This window comes from Phalangium opilio, unplaced genomic scaffold (genome assembly GCF_054372755.1).
Source record: "Phalangium opilio isolate 3A_F unplaced genomic scaffold, DU_Popi_V2 ptg000063l_1, whole genome shotgun sequence".
NCBI classification, from domain to species: Eukaryota; Metazoa; Arthropoda; class Arachnida; order Opiliones; family Phalangiidae; genus Phalangium; species Phalangium opilio.
The window spans coordinates 2,187,835-2,204,628 of NW_028324180.1; the positions used below are offsets into that span (position 1 = coordinate 2,187,835).

A 16,794-nucleotide genomic window follows, 5' to 3' on the forward strand; every position below is an offset into this window, starting at 1 on the left:
TAATTTAGAAAACATCAGGCAAAATGGACTGAAAAAGAGTCAGTAGTACATTACGGTAAGTTAATTTATCCGAAAATACTATATTTTATTTCGATTTCTATTTATTTATTTCTTAACGTGGAGAAAATCCCGTTGCCGGTGGACGGCGAGACGGAAATGGTGGACATCCTAATTTTCTTAGGGTTTGAAGTTGCCCTTCCATTAGCAGTGGTCACCCAACCTCCCATTTTGACGTTAGATCTACCATCCTTCCAACCCATCCCATATGCCGTGCTGTCTCTGCCGTCCCTTCCCCTACACACGAAATCCGGGGTGTCGAGACTTTAACCGAACCTTCGTTTGTCCCTGAATTAGGTACCGCCAGCCAGAGGAAAGACCTCAGTCTACAGGTCTAAAAAGAAAAGGAGGGTGAAGCCCATCATCGAGACGGACAAGTTACAATAACAAATCAATCTTGATGAGATAATGACCCAGATATTGGCCGATCCTAAAGAGGATTAATTTTTTTCACTCTTTTTTTTCATTTATATACTATACATTAAAAAAATGAAAATATGTTTACTCTCCCATTTCATTTATCTACTAAACACACTTTTATCTTCAAAGATAAGACAGAATGAAATCTCATAAGTCTCAAAGCAGTTCGAGGAGTAAGTTCACCCTGCCATTTCATTTTTTGATTAAGCATACATTTTAACTCCCCAGATAGCCAGTGCGAGATTTCTATAGTCTCTAAGTGGTTCGAGGTGAAGTCGGTATATAAACCCCCGAAATATTCCTCATTATTCCACTGAGTTACACCCTCCATAAACGTGTAGTATTTCATGAAATTGTTATAAATGTTTCTGTGTAACACTTGTGATAAGCGGTATAAGAGTGAAAACATGCTGTCAAAAAACGTGTATTGTTTCTAGAGTTGCCTTAGTCAACTCTTTATACTACGTTGTTGATTAACTTACTTAGTTAATTACCAGTAGTAAGTCGTAATCAAATACGCTAAGAGATAAGGAATAAACTGGTCTTTATTTGGCATAGCCGAATCCGTTTCTGCCTACAGGTATATATGTTCAAAAGCAAGATAGGTATTCCGTGTTGCAAATATCGATCGTCTCTGATTTATTCATGCACATGTTGCTAGCGCCATCTATCGATACAACACGTGTGCAAAGCAGCATAGCAATTTTAAATGCCGCATTTGTGATCGGAAATTTTAAGATATAATATACGTTGGAAAGACAGATCCGCGAACAGCTTGGCCATACTGAATATTCGTGTGTTAGGTGCGGGAGAAGTTTCGCGGGCGAAACTCGTCTTAACCGTCATTCCCAGATACACAGTCGAAATCCGTAACCATCACCTCAAAGGTCATCTGTCTCTACCCAACCTGACGATTCCTCGTCAGAGGATTATTCGATGGCAACAGCTCCAGAAGAGCCCGCCTCTGATAATTCCTTCTCTAACAATGCCGAGGAGATGTTAGCTCTGGGTGATGCCGTTCTTAGCGCAAGATATACCCCGCCAGATATTCACACCGACTTTGAACTTTTTATTACCCATCTAATCCTCAGTTTAATTAAGTATTTGAGCGACGAAATATTTAAGAGAAAGGAAATGAAGTGGAATATATTGATTTGAGAACGTTATACTAAAGTCTTGGACGATGGTACAGAAGTTGAACACACCCCATACATCCGAAGCACAACTTAATACTACATTTATTTTATCAGCTATCAATGATTTTAGTACATTTTATTCTCCTTGTAGAGCCGAATGCTCAAACCCAACTGTATATTTTTCAAGGGAGTCATCAAAATTTTTCATGGCCCCTGTTGAAAAAAGGGATGCTAGAACGCTCATACTAATAATCAAGTAATGAGTTTTACCCGGAACCACAATTCATAGCGATTATTGGAAAGCCTATGATTGCTTATCGGAAGAGGACTACATTCATTTAAAAGTCAACCACTCCGTAAACTTTAAAGATAAAGAAACCGGAGGACATTCTAATAAAATTGAGTGAGCATGAGCTCATGCGAAGGCCTCCATGCCAAGAGGTGGAAGGAAAAGTATTTTTATACTGGATATTTAGCCATGTATATGTTTAGAATGTGGGCGAAACGAGAGAACAAAAACGTTTTTTTGGCATTTTTAGAAGCAGCAAACAAACTTTATGATCCTGTGGCTAACATTGAAACCGAAGATAAAGATGCAGCTGGCCCTTGAACCAATTAAACACTTTATTTCTCTACTAATTTCCATGTTAAATAGACATGTAATAAAGTTTATTTCCATTTGCGATAGCCCATTAATTCACCTATACTAGGTTAGGTCACTTGGTAAACACGTCAAATTTGAATTTCCCGCCATTTTTACACTATTTTTTAAATTTGATTTTCTACCATTAATAATCATTTGCGACAAAAAATTTTAGCACCATATTTTTTTCACGGTCTAACGAGTAAAAAAAATGGCGGTGCAGGTAGTATTCTTCAAAATTCCCGTTAAGTTGGTTGTTTTTAATAAAAGGTATAAGCCTCGATTAATTTGACGCATGTGTTCTTGCCTCGTGCTAAGTCCAAAATTTGCAAGTCTTGGCTGGATAAGATAGATGGAGAGGGAGCTCATCTTTTGAGTGAATGGTGTGATCAAAGCAAGACATCTGAGAACCATGGTTTTGCAAAGTATGTAAAACTGATTTCTTAGTTGGAAATCAAGGTATTACCCAAGTGTACCAACATTCAAGTGGCAAAAAACACACTCAAAAAGTGGATGAACTGAAAGGCCAACTTCAGATTGACTTAAACAAAAACGAAGCCAAAACATCGCTTAATATTTTTTATCGCAAGGATGAGGGAACAAAAGCTGAAGACCTTTGATTGTTAAAGGTTGTGGCTCAAGACTGGTCCTTCGCTTCATGTGATGGGCTAGCTCAGCTTTTTTCAACAATGTTTCCAAATTCAATTCCTGAAGGATTTTCTCTAGGTTCAAACAAGATTAGTTATTTAATAACAGACGCTATTGGGACACATTTTCAAAAGATGCTCCTAAAGGATCTTCATGATGAGAGAATTCCGAAGATTTTTCCTACAGTTCACTCCAGTCAGTCTATTTCTGTGCTGTAATAAACTTATAATTTGTTTCTTTGGTGTTTTGTTATATAAATATTAGTCTATTGAGGGTATTAGGGTGCTTCATTATCAGTTTGAACCAGAGTATACCGTTGAACAGATGGCCGAAAGAGACAGGGCTAGAGATGAAGAGGCTAGGCCTCGGCCCGAAAATGTAATTGTCATTAACATTGCTGGCATGAAAGAAAATTGTACTTGTGGAAATTGTGTGCTTAATTGGTTGCATGAAGAGGCTGGTGGTAATATGAGAGAAAGTGAAGAATTAATGCGGCAAAGTCTTAAAAATCTAGTGACTGAATCTGACATAAATAATGCAAGCGTTTTCAGCTGGGGGAAGTGATGAAGAGGAAGATAGCCAGGATGACGAGAATGACATTGGAATATCGTGTATCACACTTCATAGTATTTTTTTGAGTAAGTGTTTGAAAAGAAGACCGCTCAAAGGTACGTACCGAGCTTTGTTTCATTTGAAGAGACATGGATCCCCACCAAGAGAGCTTTCAAAGCGGGAAATTGTTACAATAAAAGAAATTATAATATTTACCGTTTGCTACTAGTTTCTTCATCGAATATGGTTCTTAGTGGTAAACCAAACTCCGTTGCATCCGCCGCTCTCTTCTCGAAGCTTGACGACAGCCTCAAGTTGTCCAATTCCTGCTAGTCAGGGCCGTGGTTGTGTTGCTTTGACAGAATGACTACGCGTCCACTCAAATTCCCTTTGGCGGGGCAACCTGACATAAACTTATAACACTTTAAATCCGTTACACCAACAGCACGACCTCTATTCCTTAAGTAACCAAAATAATTGTATGTTTAAACTTTGGATCCTAGTATCTTTCCCATAGTTTCTTCCATCGCGCTTGATACTAACAAAACTAACTGTTACGATCTTTCTCTCGCAATGTCTTTACGAGAACTGGCTGTCTCCGAAATCGAAGATTTTATATGGAACTTCAGTTTTGCCGATCGGCGATAGATAATCTAAGCTTTATGTCTATGAAGGGATTTCCAAACTTGGCCTGTGGCTTATTTACAGGTGGGTCCCTTTACAATGCATAGGAGGGTGCTGGGTAGCCCCTATGCCACAGCTAACCTACAGCGCCCTATACTAACTATTACCGTTAACCTCTGCAAGTTTTAACGGAAAGGAGAAACAGGGTTAGACCGCGGAGGAAAACTCCTTTTAACAAGCGGGGAGAGAACTTGCAAACTCTACGCAGAAGGATTTGTTCCCAGATTTTCACCCGGTGCCACAGTCCGGGATCGAACCCGGGATCCTCTTGCTGCGAGGCGGAAGCGCTAGCCGCTACGCCACCCCACAAGATGGTGAAGCCGACCTACAGAAATACTAATTATGGAATTTTAAAATGTTTTAGTGTGCTCAATTTCATTTAAGTAAAGGAGCACCCTATGTGCTAACACAGCATTTACATCAGGATCCACTAGAGCAATACTTTGGATAGATGAGGTCAACTGGGGGCAGAAACAATAATCCCTCTGTGTGGCTTTACCAATCAAATATTGATAAATTAGAATCGTTAAAAGTTGTTGTTTTAGAAGCCATTGGTGGAAATACCAAATTACAGGAAAGTAGAGAAATGAGATCAGTAAACAAATTTTATTATAAGTACTGTAGAAATAAATCTTGGTCAGGATCATTTTCTAAGAAACTTATATCTTCCTTATTTATTTTTTATACATGAAGATGGATTAAACTGAATATTTTGGTCACTGTTGGTACTAGGCAGTGCTTTAATAACAGTAGGAACCTTTGGTTTTCACACTAGTCTAAGTTACTAACAATATTCCGAGTTAAAAAAAGCAAAAGGAAAATATATTATATTATATATATAAACTATTTTAATTCCATAGGTAAATTGGCATTTCATATCTGAACAGCAGTATGGAAGACCGGTGCATGATTGCTTGTGCCGTTACTGTCACTTAAAGCCACACATGATGGATTTTCTGACTTTTACCTTTTTTGGTTTTTACTAAGCTTGAATTCTATGAAATTCCCACCTCGGACTATAATTGTTGGCAAGGTAAAAATAAACGAAACAAGACGACCCAAGGGCTCGCAATAGTAGCCCCATCGTACGAGTGAATAGCCCCTCTATACCCTACCCTAATGAGTGGATAACCCCTCTATACCTTACCCTAATGAGTGAATAGCGCTATCTGTTACGATTCTTAAATGATTTACCGTGCATTAAATCACAGTGAATAGCCCCTCGATGCCCTACTCTAAACAGTGATAAAATTATTACCAGTATAAATTTACTTATGCCGTAATTGTAGTATTCCGGGGAATCGAATTACAGATAGTTTTAGTGATTTTCCCCTCGATGAGTTTACAACATAGACTTATGCCGATGCACACTTATCGCTTCTTATAAATTTCTAACATTACGTACTTAACGCTCAATTAATACAAGTACAGAAAGTTTTAGTTTATGACATAGACTTGTTCCGACACATAATTTTCGCATCTTATAAATTTCTAACATGAACTTATGGCCAGAAGCGTTTGAAAGAGAAAAGATTCGGTAAAACACCCAAAAATTGTAATATCCCGGTGCCTTAAGACCATTCTAAAAAGAACGCCAGTAAATACTTGCTTTTGCTTTCAAAATTTCTTTCGATTTCTTTGAATGTTGAAAGAGGGGAGCTGTCAAACTCTTATTGTCGACGGTTGAGAGGAATTTTTAGAAGATTCGATAACGTCTTGGGAGAGCATATCATCTATTAACTGGTCCATGATTTCGCGCTTAACTGGTGAGACGCGATGGGGGCACTACCTATAGGCAAATATTGTCTACATCAAGTTAATGCTCCACTCTATGGGTTCTTCTTGGAATTGCTGAAAATATATTTGGTACTTCCCTACCAAAGCTTCTAATTTGGACTGTTCAATTAATCCAAATGGTGATGTAAATTAGGCAAATTTTATACCCTCCATATCTACTATGGAACATTGGGATTGTATTAATTTAAACACATTGCTTTTGTATGTAATCGCCTAAATTCTATAAAAAACCACAAAGAAGGCCAGAGAGTTCCTACCGGACTTAATGCTCGGGTCAGAATTAACTGAGTCTCAAAATTCTTGAATAAAAATTACGTTACTTTTCGGTCGTGCCACTAAAAGACTATTTATATCACCCGTAATTTCAAAACATCCAAACTATCATTCCCAAAGACTTGGAAGAACGGAAATCACCGCGATACGGTTAAGGAACAAAAAGATACTTTTTTTCACCATGATAGGAGTCTTTTGGCCAAAGCTTCGTCTCGAGCTTCATAAGGCAGATGTAGTCCGAGTTATACTGATGATTCGATAGGTACAGTCCCAAAAAAATGTTTCTTGATATTTTCAATGGCTGCCATTTTGTTCCTATTTGAGCTAGAGTAACAAAGTAGGACTTTCTAGATAGCTTGGTTTCTTACAATTATTTTAAACAAAAATGACACGATGGCGCTAATTGGGCGTTAGAAATAGCGGAAATAGTAAAGCCCCCAATAATGACGTCACGAAATAATGCTTCAAATGGATTAACAATGCTATCATTCCACGCGTCTTATCACGTAGAATCCAAAACTGTTTTTAAATTGTAAATCGGTTGATAAAATGAAAATTTATGTCACAAAATATGACGTTCAAAACATTTGCAAATAAGCCTAACGATTATTTATTTTATCTCTATCAACTTAGCTCCGTATTAAATATTACGATCAGAAAAACAAGATGTTCCAACCCGAGATTTTTAGTTCTAAACTGACATATGAGAAATGAGAACTTATGAATTAGACTCAGTATTCAGAAATGGAGGGGGGGTGAATATGTATATTGCCAGTAGGACGAATATTGTGAAAGGACGATTTGTGACGATAATGATTTAAAGAGTTCTTGGGAAAGAAGCTTTTGGTGGCGGTTTGTAGACGTCTAAATATTTAGATAGAGATTTGGATGACTTTAAAGGGCTAAAATTCAGGGAATGATTTTCTTATAATTGGCTAGTTGCTGGATATTTAGGGATAAATCTTTTGACGGATATTGGGGCAATTCTGGAACTTTTTAGACGAGTTATCCTAAGTGATAACTATTGTCGAAAGAGTTGTTGTCAACCTCGTGAAGTCTATGAGAGCGCGATATCTAAATAGGTGAATAGTCTTAGATGTCATCAAACCTTGAACGAAAATCGGCGGATGTCTCACGAATTCCTCTCGTGCTACTAAGAAACAAGGTCGTCAATTTAAAATTTTATGGTTTTTATTATCACGGGAGTGATTACTAATCGAAAGAGTAAAGCAGGTCGATAAGTTACAGCTTGCTTTTTAGCTAAAGACGGTAAAATTTAAACTTGACCACCTTGTTTTTTATTAGCACGAGGGAATTCGCGAGACAAACTCCGATTTCCGTTCAAGGTTTGATGACACCTATTTAGATATCGTGATTTTATAGCACGCACGAGGTTTACAACAACAATTTAGACAATAGAAATCACTAGCGATAACTCGCTTAAAACGTTGCCCCCATTTTACAACAGACAGCGTTTTGTGTTGAATCGTTATTAAAAGTTGGACGAGCCGTGGTATTGAATGATGGGCACTGTTTCAAGAATTTACTTTGAGAATGATTAAGGAGCAAAATAGTTGGCATGACCAAAATACAGGTGTGACAAAACTTATTTGAAGTTCGGTAATTAAAATTTGGACGCTTGAGAATTGGATGTTGAGAAGCGCTCTGAATATGATATTGTGGGAATAGTATTTCGACGGCGATTTCATGAGAATGGTTGAGAAGGCATACTGTTTAATTCAAAGTGGATATTTCTATCCGATGAGAATGGTTTGAATTATAATAATATATATACAGGTTACATTATTCGCAAGTTCTTATAATATGGAAATATTTTACGAAGCTTTACTCTGCAAGTTTTCTTATTCCCAGCACATTTTAAACGTGATAACTATCCCTTTAAACTTTATTTAAGAATTTGGTTTTTTCGAGAACTTCGGGTGGTTCTACAACATAGACAAAAAGGGGCACCTACAAACGATAAACAGGGCAGCGTTTGCAATTGTGCCGTGTTTCAGCGTATGAAGGTGGCTCTATATATTTTTTCGCTAAGAGTAGACCAGTTTCAATGTTCATTCGGAAAGCAATCAAACTCAGTAGCCCATACTAGACGAAAATAACCAAACGTAACCCAACGCAACCTAACTTAACCTGTACTGAATTTGAATTTTAACAAAATTAATGTTACATCGTTTATTCATAAATTTGGGTTATACAGTGTAGCCGCAGCTTCTAGAAATGCAAAAAAAAATGATTTTTTTTCTTTTATAATTTTTTTTCTAAACATATGCATCGCAATATACCCTGCGTACATAGTCTTTCTTCGCCCCCCCCCTCTGGGTAACAAAGCTTTGGCATCTGCCCAAACACCTTCGATGCGGTTGGTTTGCTCGCCTGTTTCTGGGTCTTTGAAGAGCAAAGAGTGGTTCACTTTCAAATGCTCATAATATTCCCTAGTTAAGCAGTCATATGCTTTCTAACAATCGGATATAATGGTTGTTTCAGGAAGAATCCACTCTTTGATTTTGGCAATTAGGGTCTCGAAGTCAATTTTTTCACAGAAACCATAAAAAAGTTGTTGGTCTCTCTCTCTATTCCTCCAAAGATCCACACGCAGTTCACCCTTTTCCCGCGGCTGTATTTCCGTTTTCCAAAAAGGGATTCATCAATTTCTACGACTTTTCCAAGTCCACCAATCTTCTCACTTTTTGAAATAACAATATCGTATGCCACTTCTCTACAAAAATTATTCCAATCAACTACACAGTGGTTGGTGAAACGTAATGCATCTTGGCGACCTACCATTGTGGCCTGATGTTGTACACGTAGTAAAAAGTTAGTAAAAGGATGTCTCTCAAAAACAGCATTGATTTTGAAAAGAAAGAATTCTTTCTAATTGAGATGTACTTGTCACAACTTCTCTTTTCTTTCCGTTTTGGCACCCTTTGTTCACGCTGGCATCTCCACACATAGCCATCAATCGCGTCATTCTTGACGGTGAGCTTCAAGGGCTGACCACACTTTGGACACCGTGCTACATAAATTGTTTTGACCAAGGCTTAGTGAAATGATTTAGATTAATTTTCAATAATTTACAAATTTAATGATAAATATTAAATTAAGCGTTTCATATTTAAATAATATTAATTTTCAATAATTTATGAATTTAATGATAATTATTACCTTAAGCGTTTTATATTTGAATAATATTAAGTTTTAAAAACAAAAATACTATAATTAGACCAAATACTTACCTAAAGCTTCGCAGAGTTCCTAAACGCTGTTTAAGACGACTATTTAGACTCCAGTATTTTGATGGCGTCGCTGGCCGTGTCAATGTCACGGCGGCATTATTAAAGTCGTCTTTTCGCGCTCTCTATAGGCCATTTCACTTCAAAAGCATTATGAAGAAACTCTCAAATTATTACGAGGTGTGAAAACCTGTAGTTTCGTTGTAGGTTTTTTATACAACTTAATTAATGTATTTCTTGTGTAGTAATTAATGTATTTCCTTTGTATTTAAGTATTGTTTTGCAACTTAATGTATTTCTTGTATTTGATGTATTTCTGTTGTGACTTGGTTTAAAACTTAATAATTTTGTTAACTTTGTACGTAAAAAAAAGAAAAAGAAAAAAAACTTGATCGAGGTCCTTTTGTGAGGGGGAGAGATCGCTGGCGCCAAGATTCCGCGATAGGAGCCACCGCGTTCCTCCGGAATGCACACCTTGGCACTAGAGGTGAATGAAAGGGGTAAAGCCTCAGCGATCTCTCCATGCCCATATAAGGAAATTTTTTGAAAGTCGTTGGGTTTAGGGGACCATTATTGGTCAGCACTAAACCACGCTTTTTGAATGAAAAAAAAAAAGAGAAGAGAGACTCTCGCAGTCGCCAATTTTTCAGATCGCTCTTGGCTCCCTATGAGTTAAGACGGCTCACGTAAAATAAAATAAAAAATAAAAAGTAACAAAAAAAGGTGTACGTTTTACTTAGAAAAAAAAATAAGTTAACCCTAACATGAATTTTTCAGTCGGTTCAAGTTAGAAGTGAAAGAAAATAAATTAAAAATTAAGCTCTCCCAACAAAAAAATAGGAACTAAGCTATGCGGTCATTTCATGGTGCCGAAACCCGGGAACAAAAGTGATTAATTAAATTAATTAATTAAAGAACCGCGAAGTAAAAAAAAAATTAAAATTAAAAATAAAAAAAATAATAAAAAAAATAATAATCTAAAAATAAAATAAACATGGCGACGCCGACCGGCATTAACCAGCAATCGGTACCACCTTCACCAGAAGAAGTTGCGCAAGCCATAAAAAATGCTTCAGACTTAAAGAAGCTGAAAGCTTTAAGAAAACCAGTAAGAAGTAATACCACATCAGCAATCAACACCTTGGAGACGCTAATGCTAGACGACCCGCTAAACTCTGACGATATTGAAGACCAGTTGGAAATTTTGGCGATTAAGGAAGCGAGCCTGATGGATTTGGATTCGAAAATTCTGGATGTTATGCCCGATAACGACGCTGAACTGAAAGCAGAAGGAACGTCTCAAGAAAAATATAAAGATGATATCGCTAACGTCAGGATTCGAGTGAAAAGAAAACTAAAAAGAGCTGGAATTAATTTGGAATCCCTACCAGTAACTGGTTCATCAGCAAATTCAACCGCTTCAGAGCCACAAGGTAACCTGAACATTGCGGCTCAACACGCGAGACTTCCACCTTTAATCATCAACAAGTTTGGAGGAGATGTCACTGAATTTAATGGCTTCTGGAGTCTATTCGAAACAACAGTGGACTCTAATACATCGTTGTCTAAGGTACAAAAATTTACATACTTAAAATCATATTTAGAAAAAGAGGCCCTTCAGAAACTGTCTGGAATGAAACCATCCGATAAGAACTATGATGAGGCAGTTAAGATATTAAAACATAATTTTGGAAGAGACGAATTAGTCACTAATTCCCATATGCAAAAATTATTAACCTTAGAACCTGTACGTAGCTCTAGTGATTTAAATAGTCTTAAAAAAATGTATGATACATGCGAGACGCATATTCGTAGTTTAAGGTCTCTAGGACATGATACCGCTGTGAACGGTGCCTTTTTATGCCCAAAACCCTTGGGCTGTTTACCAAAAGATATAAGATTGCAATATACTAAAGAACGAGGTAGAGCGGGTGAATTTGATGTTGACGCCTTGATCGATTATTTACGCGTGGAAGTTGAGAGTAGAGTAACTTGTGAAATGCTCGGGGACAATAGCAGTCAACAAAGGGTTGAATCATCGTCGTATGATAAAACCATTAAATTCAATAATAAACCAAGGCCACCAAGGTTTGAAAATAATTTCAATAAACCAAAAAATCAAAATGGAAGCGCGTCGGTTTTCCACGCGTCTACCAGAATGCGAAACATATTTTGCATTTTTTGCCGTGTCGACTCGCACGCGACGTCTTATTGCCCCCAATTCACCCTCGAGGAGAAAAAGAAAATGATTTCGGACGCAAATCGGTGCTGTATTTGTACGCGTTTCGGTCACGAGTCGAAAAATTGTCCCTCCCCGTATAATTCGTGTCGGCTTTGCGGGAAAAAACACAACGTTGCTATCTGCGATAGAAATGAAACCCATAAATCCAAGGGTCAAAAGAAACAAGAAAATAAACAGCAAGCGACAAGACAAGAGGATTCCGGCGAAATATTAAGCGTTGAAACAAATTTAGTAACCTGTTCTAAGACCGTCCTATTACAAACGGCTCATGCTTTGGCAACAAACCTCGAGCATGGAAATGAAGAAGAAGTTCGCTGCCTCTTGGATCCAGGAAGACAAGCGTCCTTCGTAGAGGAAGAAATATCAAAACGGCTAAACTTACCTATAATTGGAGAATGTCCTATAGAACTCAATCTTTTCTCGGAAAAAAGGTCCAAAGAACAAGTGCGAAAACTAGTTAAATTATCACTAAGAAATACAGAAAAAACAGGAGAATTGATTGAAATTGTCGCCATCGAAGTTCCCTACATTTGCCAAGCAGTAACTATGGTAGGCTGCGAAAATATTAAAAAAGAAATGAGAAAAAGGGGCATGCAAATCGCCGATAAAACGTGTGACACTGCGCCTTTAAAATCAAGCGCAGGGGTCCTAATCGGAGGCGATGTGTATTGGGAATTCGTAACGGGACGCATTGAAAGATTCACGCCAAGGCTAGTAGCTGTTGAAACAACCCTGGGGTGGGTTATTCAAGGACCTGCGCAAATTGGCCGAGTTGCGGTCGGTACCTACGCGGTAAACGTCATGAACTTAAGCCTAGACGAAAATACAATATCAAAGACCTTACAATCCTTTTGGAACTTGGAAAGTATGGGAATAAAAGAAAAACAAGAAGCAGAGCCCTCGGCTAGTGAAACACTAGACAAATTCAAAAGAGAAATTAAAATTGAAGACGGAAGATACAGTGTTACCTTCCCCTGGAACACGAACAAAAACAATTTACCAGATAATCACGCCGTAGCAACAAAAAGAATGGAAGGCTTGGTTAGAAGATTTAACAGGAACCCAGAATTATATCAAGAATATAAGAACATTATCGAAGATCAAATCAAGCAAGGAATTGCGGAAATAGTAGAAAAACCAGAAATAAAGCCCGTCGGAACCTATTACATACCACACCAAGCGGTGGTAAGAGAGTCCAGTACCACTACCAAAACAAGAGTGGTGTTTGACGCTTCTTCCAAAGAAAAAGGAGCGCCATCCCTCAATGATTGTATGGAATCAGGACCAAACCTCAACCCTGATCTTAACAAGATGATACTCAAGTTTCGCGGGCATAAAGTTGCGGTGACAGCAGACATTGCTAAGGCTTTCCTCCAGGTGGCGTTACAGCCGCAAGAAAGAGATTCCGTCCGATTTCTCTGGACGGTGGAAAATGAAGAGGGGGAAATTCAAAAGAACAAATATCAGGTGGTCAGGATGGCGCGCGTGCCCTTCGGGGTAACGGCCAGCCTTTTCCTACTCGCAGCGACCGTGAAATTTCACATTGAGCCGTACAAAAAGACGGAGCCTGATGTTTACACAATTTTAAACGAACAACTTTACGTTGACGATTTGGCTAGTGGCGAAGACAACACGGAAGCCGCGTATGAACTTTCCGTCAAAGCATCGACAATTTTAAAAGAAGCAAAAATGGAGCTACGAAAGTGGCAGACTAACGATGAAAAATTAAGATTAAAATGGGATGAAGAACCTGCTGATTCAAATGCAGGTTTGAAATTCGAAGGGGATAGGAATCCTACTCCACAGAAAATCTTGGGATTAAAATGGGATCCCGAAAATGACACTTTGTCAATTGACTTGGATAAACTAATTGTCATTGTGGAAGAAATTCAAAACACAAAGAGATTCGTACTTAGTACTGTAGCTCAAGTATTTGACCCGGTGGGAATACTTTCACCATTCGTCATCAGGGCCAAATTCATATTTCAAGCTCTATGGGAGCGGGGACTAGGTTGGGACGATACCCTCCCAGAAAATTTGAGTCAACAATTTAAACAATGGTGCGAAGAAATGAAGGAATTAAAGGATTCAACCATTCCGAGATGCTATTATAGCGAACAAGTACAAAACATCAATGAAAAGGAACTTCATTGTTTCAGCGACGCGAGCCAGAAAGCTTACAGCGCCGTCGTTTATTTACGATACGTAACATTATCGGGAAAGATAAAAGTGGTTTTCGTTACCTCCAAAACAAGAGTAGCGCCGCTTAAGAAAATTACGCTCCCAAGGCTAGAACTTATGGGATGCCTACTAGGCGCTCGGCTGGTCACGAATGTGGAACAGACATTTAACGAAAACATAAAATTGGTTTTGTGGACGGACTCTATGATTGCCCTGCATTGGGTGAAAGGACCATCCAAAAACTGGAAACCCTTTGTACAGAACCGTGTGGCGGAAATCCAGCAGCTAATTGATCCAAAAAACGTTAATCATTGCCCCGGAATCGAGAATCCGGCAGACATTCCATCTAGAGGGGCCAAACCCAAAGAAATGAAAGACAATCCGCTATGGTTTGGAGGCCCAACTTGGCTAGCAAAAGAAGAGTCTCACTGGCCATCTGCATGCGTTAGCGATGTAAAATTAGAAGAAATAGAAACAGAGAAAAGAAAGGTGGTTTTGACGATCAGTATTGACGAGAAAAGAGGAATACAGTACGTAGTGGACCTTAAAAGATACAGTTCCATAAATAAAGCATTCAGAATAGTAGCTTGGATAAACAGATTCAAAGAAAAAAGCTTGGGCAAAGACACAAAAGTTGGTCCTATTACCGCTGAGGAAATGTGGCAATCTGAAGCAAGATTTATCAAAGACATTCAAGAAAACGATTTTTCTCAAGAAATAAAGAATTTAAAAGAAAAGAAGCCATTGCCGAAAAGTTCGGACATCGCTTCGCTCAAACCCTTTCTTAATGAAGATGGCGTTCTCTGCGTTGGTGGAAGATTAGAAGAAGGAAATTTAAGTTACGAAACAAAACATCCAATTATATTAAAGAAAAATCAAGAACTCTCAAAACTTCTCATGATGAGAAGTCACGAGGAAGTCATGCACTGTGGAATTCAAGCCACTACAACCCAATCACGAGAACGTTACTGGATTATAGCTGGGAGACAATTAGCGCGAAACGTCGTCAAAAATTGCTACAAATGCAAACGAACCAACGCAAAAGCTGGTCAAGAAGAAACAGGATTACTCCCGAAAGATCGTATCGTCGAGTCAGAACCCTTCGCTGTGGTTGGTATAGATTATGCCGGCCCGCTAATTGTCAAAATAGGAAAAGAAGAAGAAAAATGTTACATTTGTTTGTATACATGCGCGGTTACACGAGCTATCCATCTCGAACTCGTTCCCGCTTTAACCACTTATGAGTTCTTAATGTCGCTGAGGAGAATGATTTCGCGACGCGGCTTACCCTCGGTTATATACTCCGACAACGCAAAAACGTTTAAAAGAGCAGATAAAGACTTGTGCAAAATTTGGGAAAGCATCCATTGTGATCAAGTTCGACAGTATTTTGGCAATAAAGGCATCATTTGGAAATTCATTATTGAAAAAACCCCTTGGGCAGGGGGCTTCTACGAAAGAATGGTGAAAACAACAAAAAGTATTTTAAGAAAAACACTAGGAAAGGCCTTGCTGACTTATCAGGAAATGGAAACTGTGGTCATCGAGACTGAGGCAGTCATAAATTCGAGGCCTATTAGTTACGTTTTCAATGATGCCAATGAGCCAGAACCATTGTCGCCATCCCACATGTTGATTGGCAAAAGAATAACACGCTTACCCGCTCAAAAAGTAAAAGAAAGCCAATTACCAAAAACTCAATCGGAATTTACCAAGCGTTATCGGTATCGCTCCACGGTAATGGAGAGACTATGGAAGAGATGGCGGGATGAATACCTCCTAGAATTAAGAAACGCGCACCACATTAAACTTGCCAAACAAAATGGAAAGGTTAGTGTCGGTGACGTCATGATCATTCATGAAGAGAAAGTTCCCAGACACTACTGGAAGTTAGGTGTTGTGACAGAAGTACATGACGGGCGCGACGGAAAAGTTAGGTCGTGTTCGGTTAGAATGCCGAATAACCATGTAATTAAGCGTCCCATTCAGTTGCTTTATGCTCTAGAAATTAATGCTAACTAAAAAAAAAAATAATAATAATAATTTGGTAATACTAACGTATTACGCGGGGCAGTGTGAAAACCTGTAGTTTCGTTGTAGGTTTTTTATACAACTTAATTAATGTATTTCTTGTGTAGTAATTAATGTATTTCCTTTGTATTTAAGTATTGTTTTGCAACTTAATGTATTTCTTGTATTTGATGTATTTCTGTTGTGACTTGGTTTAAAACTTAATAATTTTGTTAACTTTGTACGTAAAAAAAAGAAAAAGAAAAAAAACTTGATCGAGGTCCTTTTGTGAGGGGGAGAGATCGCTGGCGCCAAGATTCCGCGATAGGAGCCACCGCGTTCCTCCGGAATGCACACCTTGGCACTAGAGGTGAATGAAAGGGGTAAAGCCTCAGCGATCTCTCCATGCCCATATAAGGAAATTTTTTGAAAGTCGTTGGGTTTAGGGGACCATTATTGGTCAGCACTAAACCACGCTTTTTGAATGAAAAAAAAAAAGAGAAGAGAGACTCTCGCAGTCGCCAATTTTTCAGATCGCTCTTGGCTCCCTATGAGTTAAGACGGCTCACGTAAAATAAAATAAAAAATAAAAAGTAACAAAAAAAGGTGTACGTTTTACTTAGAAAAAAAAATAAGTTAACCCTAACATGAATTTTTCAGTCGGTTCAAGTTAGAAGTGAAAGAAAATAAATTAAAAATTAAGCTCTCCCAACAAAAAAAAAGGAACTAAGCTATGCGGTCATTTCACGAGGCAACTAAACGTTAAAAAACGACAATTTTGGTCGCACTGATATTTTCTAGTAAATTATTGTATCCATGATATAATATCGCAAATCGAGTTATGTTCTAAATGTTATCAAAATTAATACTTAAACTTAATTATTTTCCATTAAAATCGCT

At 38.1% G+C, this 16,794-nt stretch overlaps 1 protein-coding gene across 1 annotated transcript; it reads left to right on the forward strand.

The window, feature by feature from the left end:
- The first annotated feature begins 9,649 nt into the window (after positions 1 to 9,649).
- On the forward strand, positions 9,650 to 15,906 carry LOC149662709 (uncharacterized). The gene is made up of 2 exons (XM_089842289.1): positions 9,650 to 10,171; positions 10,239 to 15,906. The coding sequence occupies exon 2, from the start codon at positions 10,456 to 10,458 to the stop codon at positions 15,904 to 15,906; it is 5,451 nt and encodes a 1,816-aa protein (XP_089698415.1). The 5' UTR covers positions 9,650 to 10,171; positions 10,239 to 10,455.
- Positions 15,907 to 16,794: the final 888 nt, after the last annotated feature.

Excerpts from the sequence above, each read along its gene's own strand:
- LOC149662709 (XM_089842289.1), top strand. The coding sequence starts at position 10,456 with ATGGCGACGCCGACCGGCATTAACCAGCAATCGGTACCACCTTCACCA.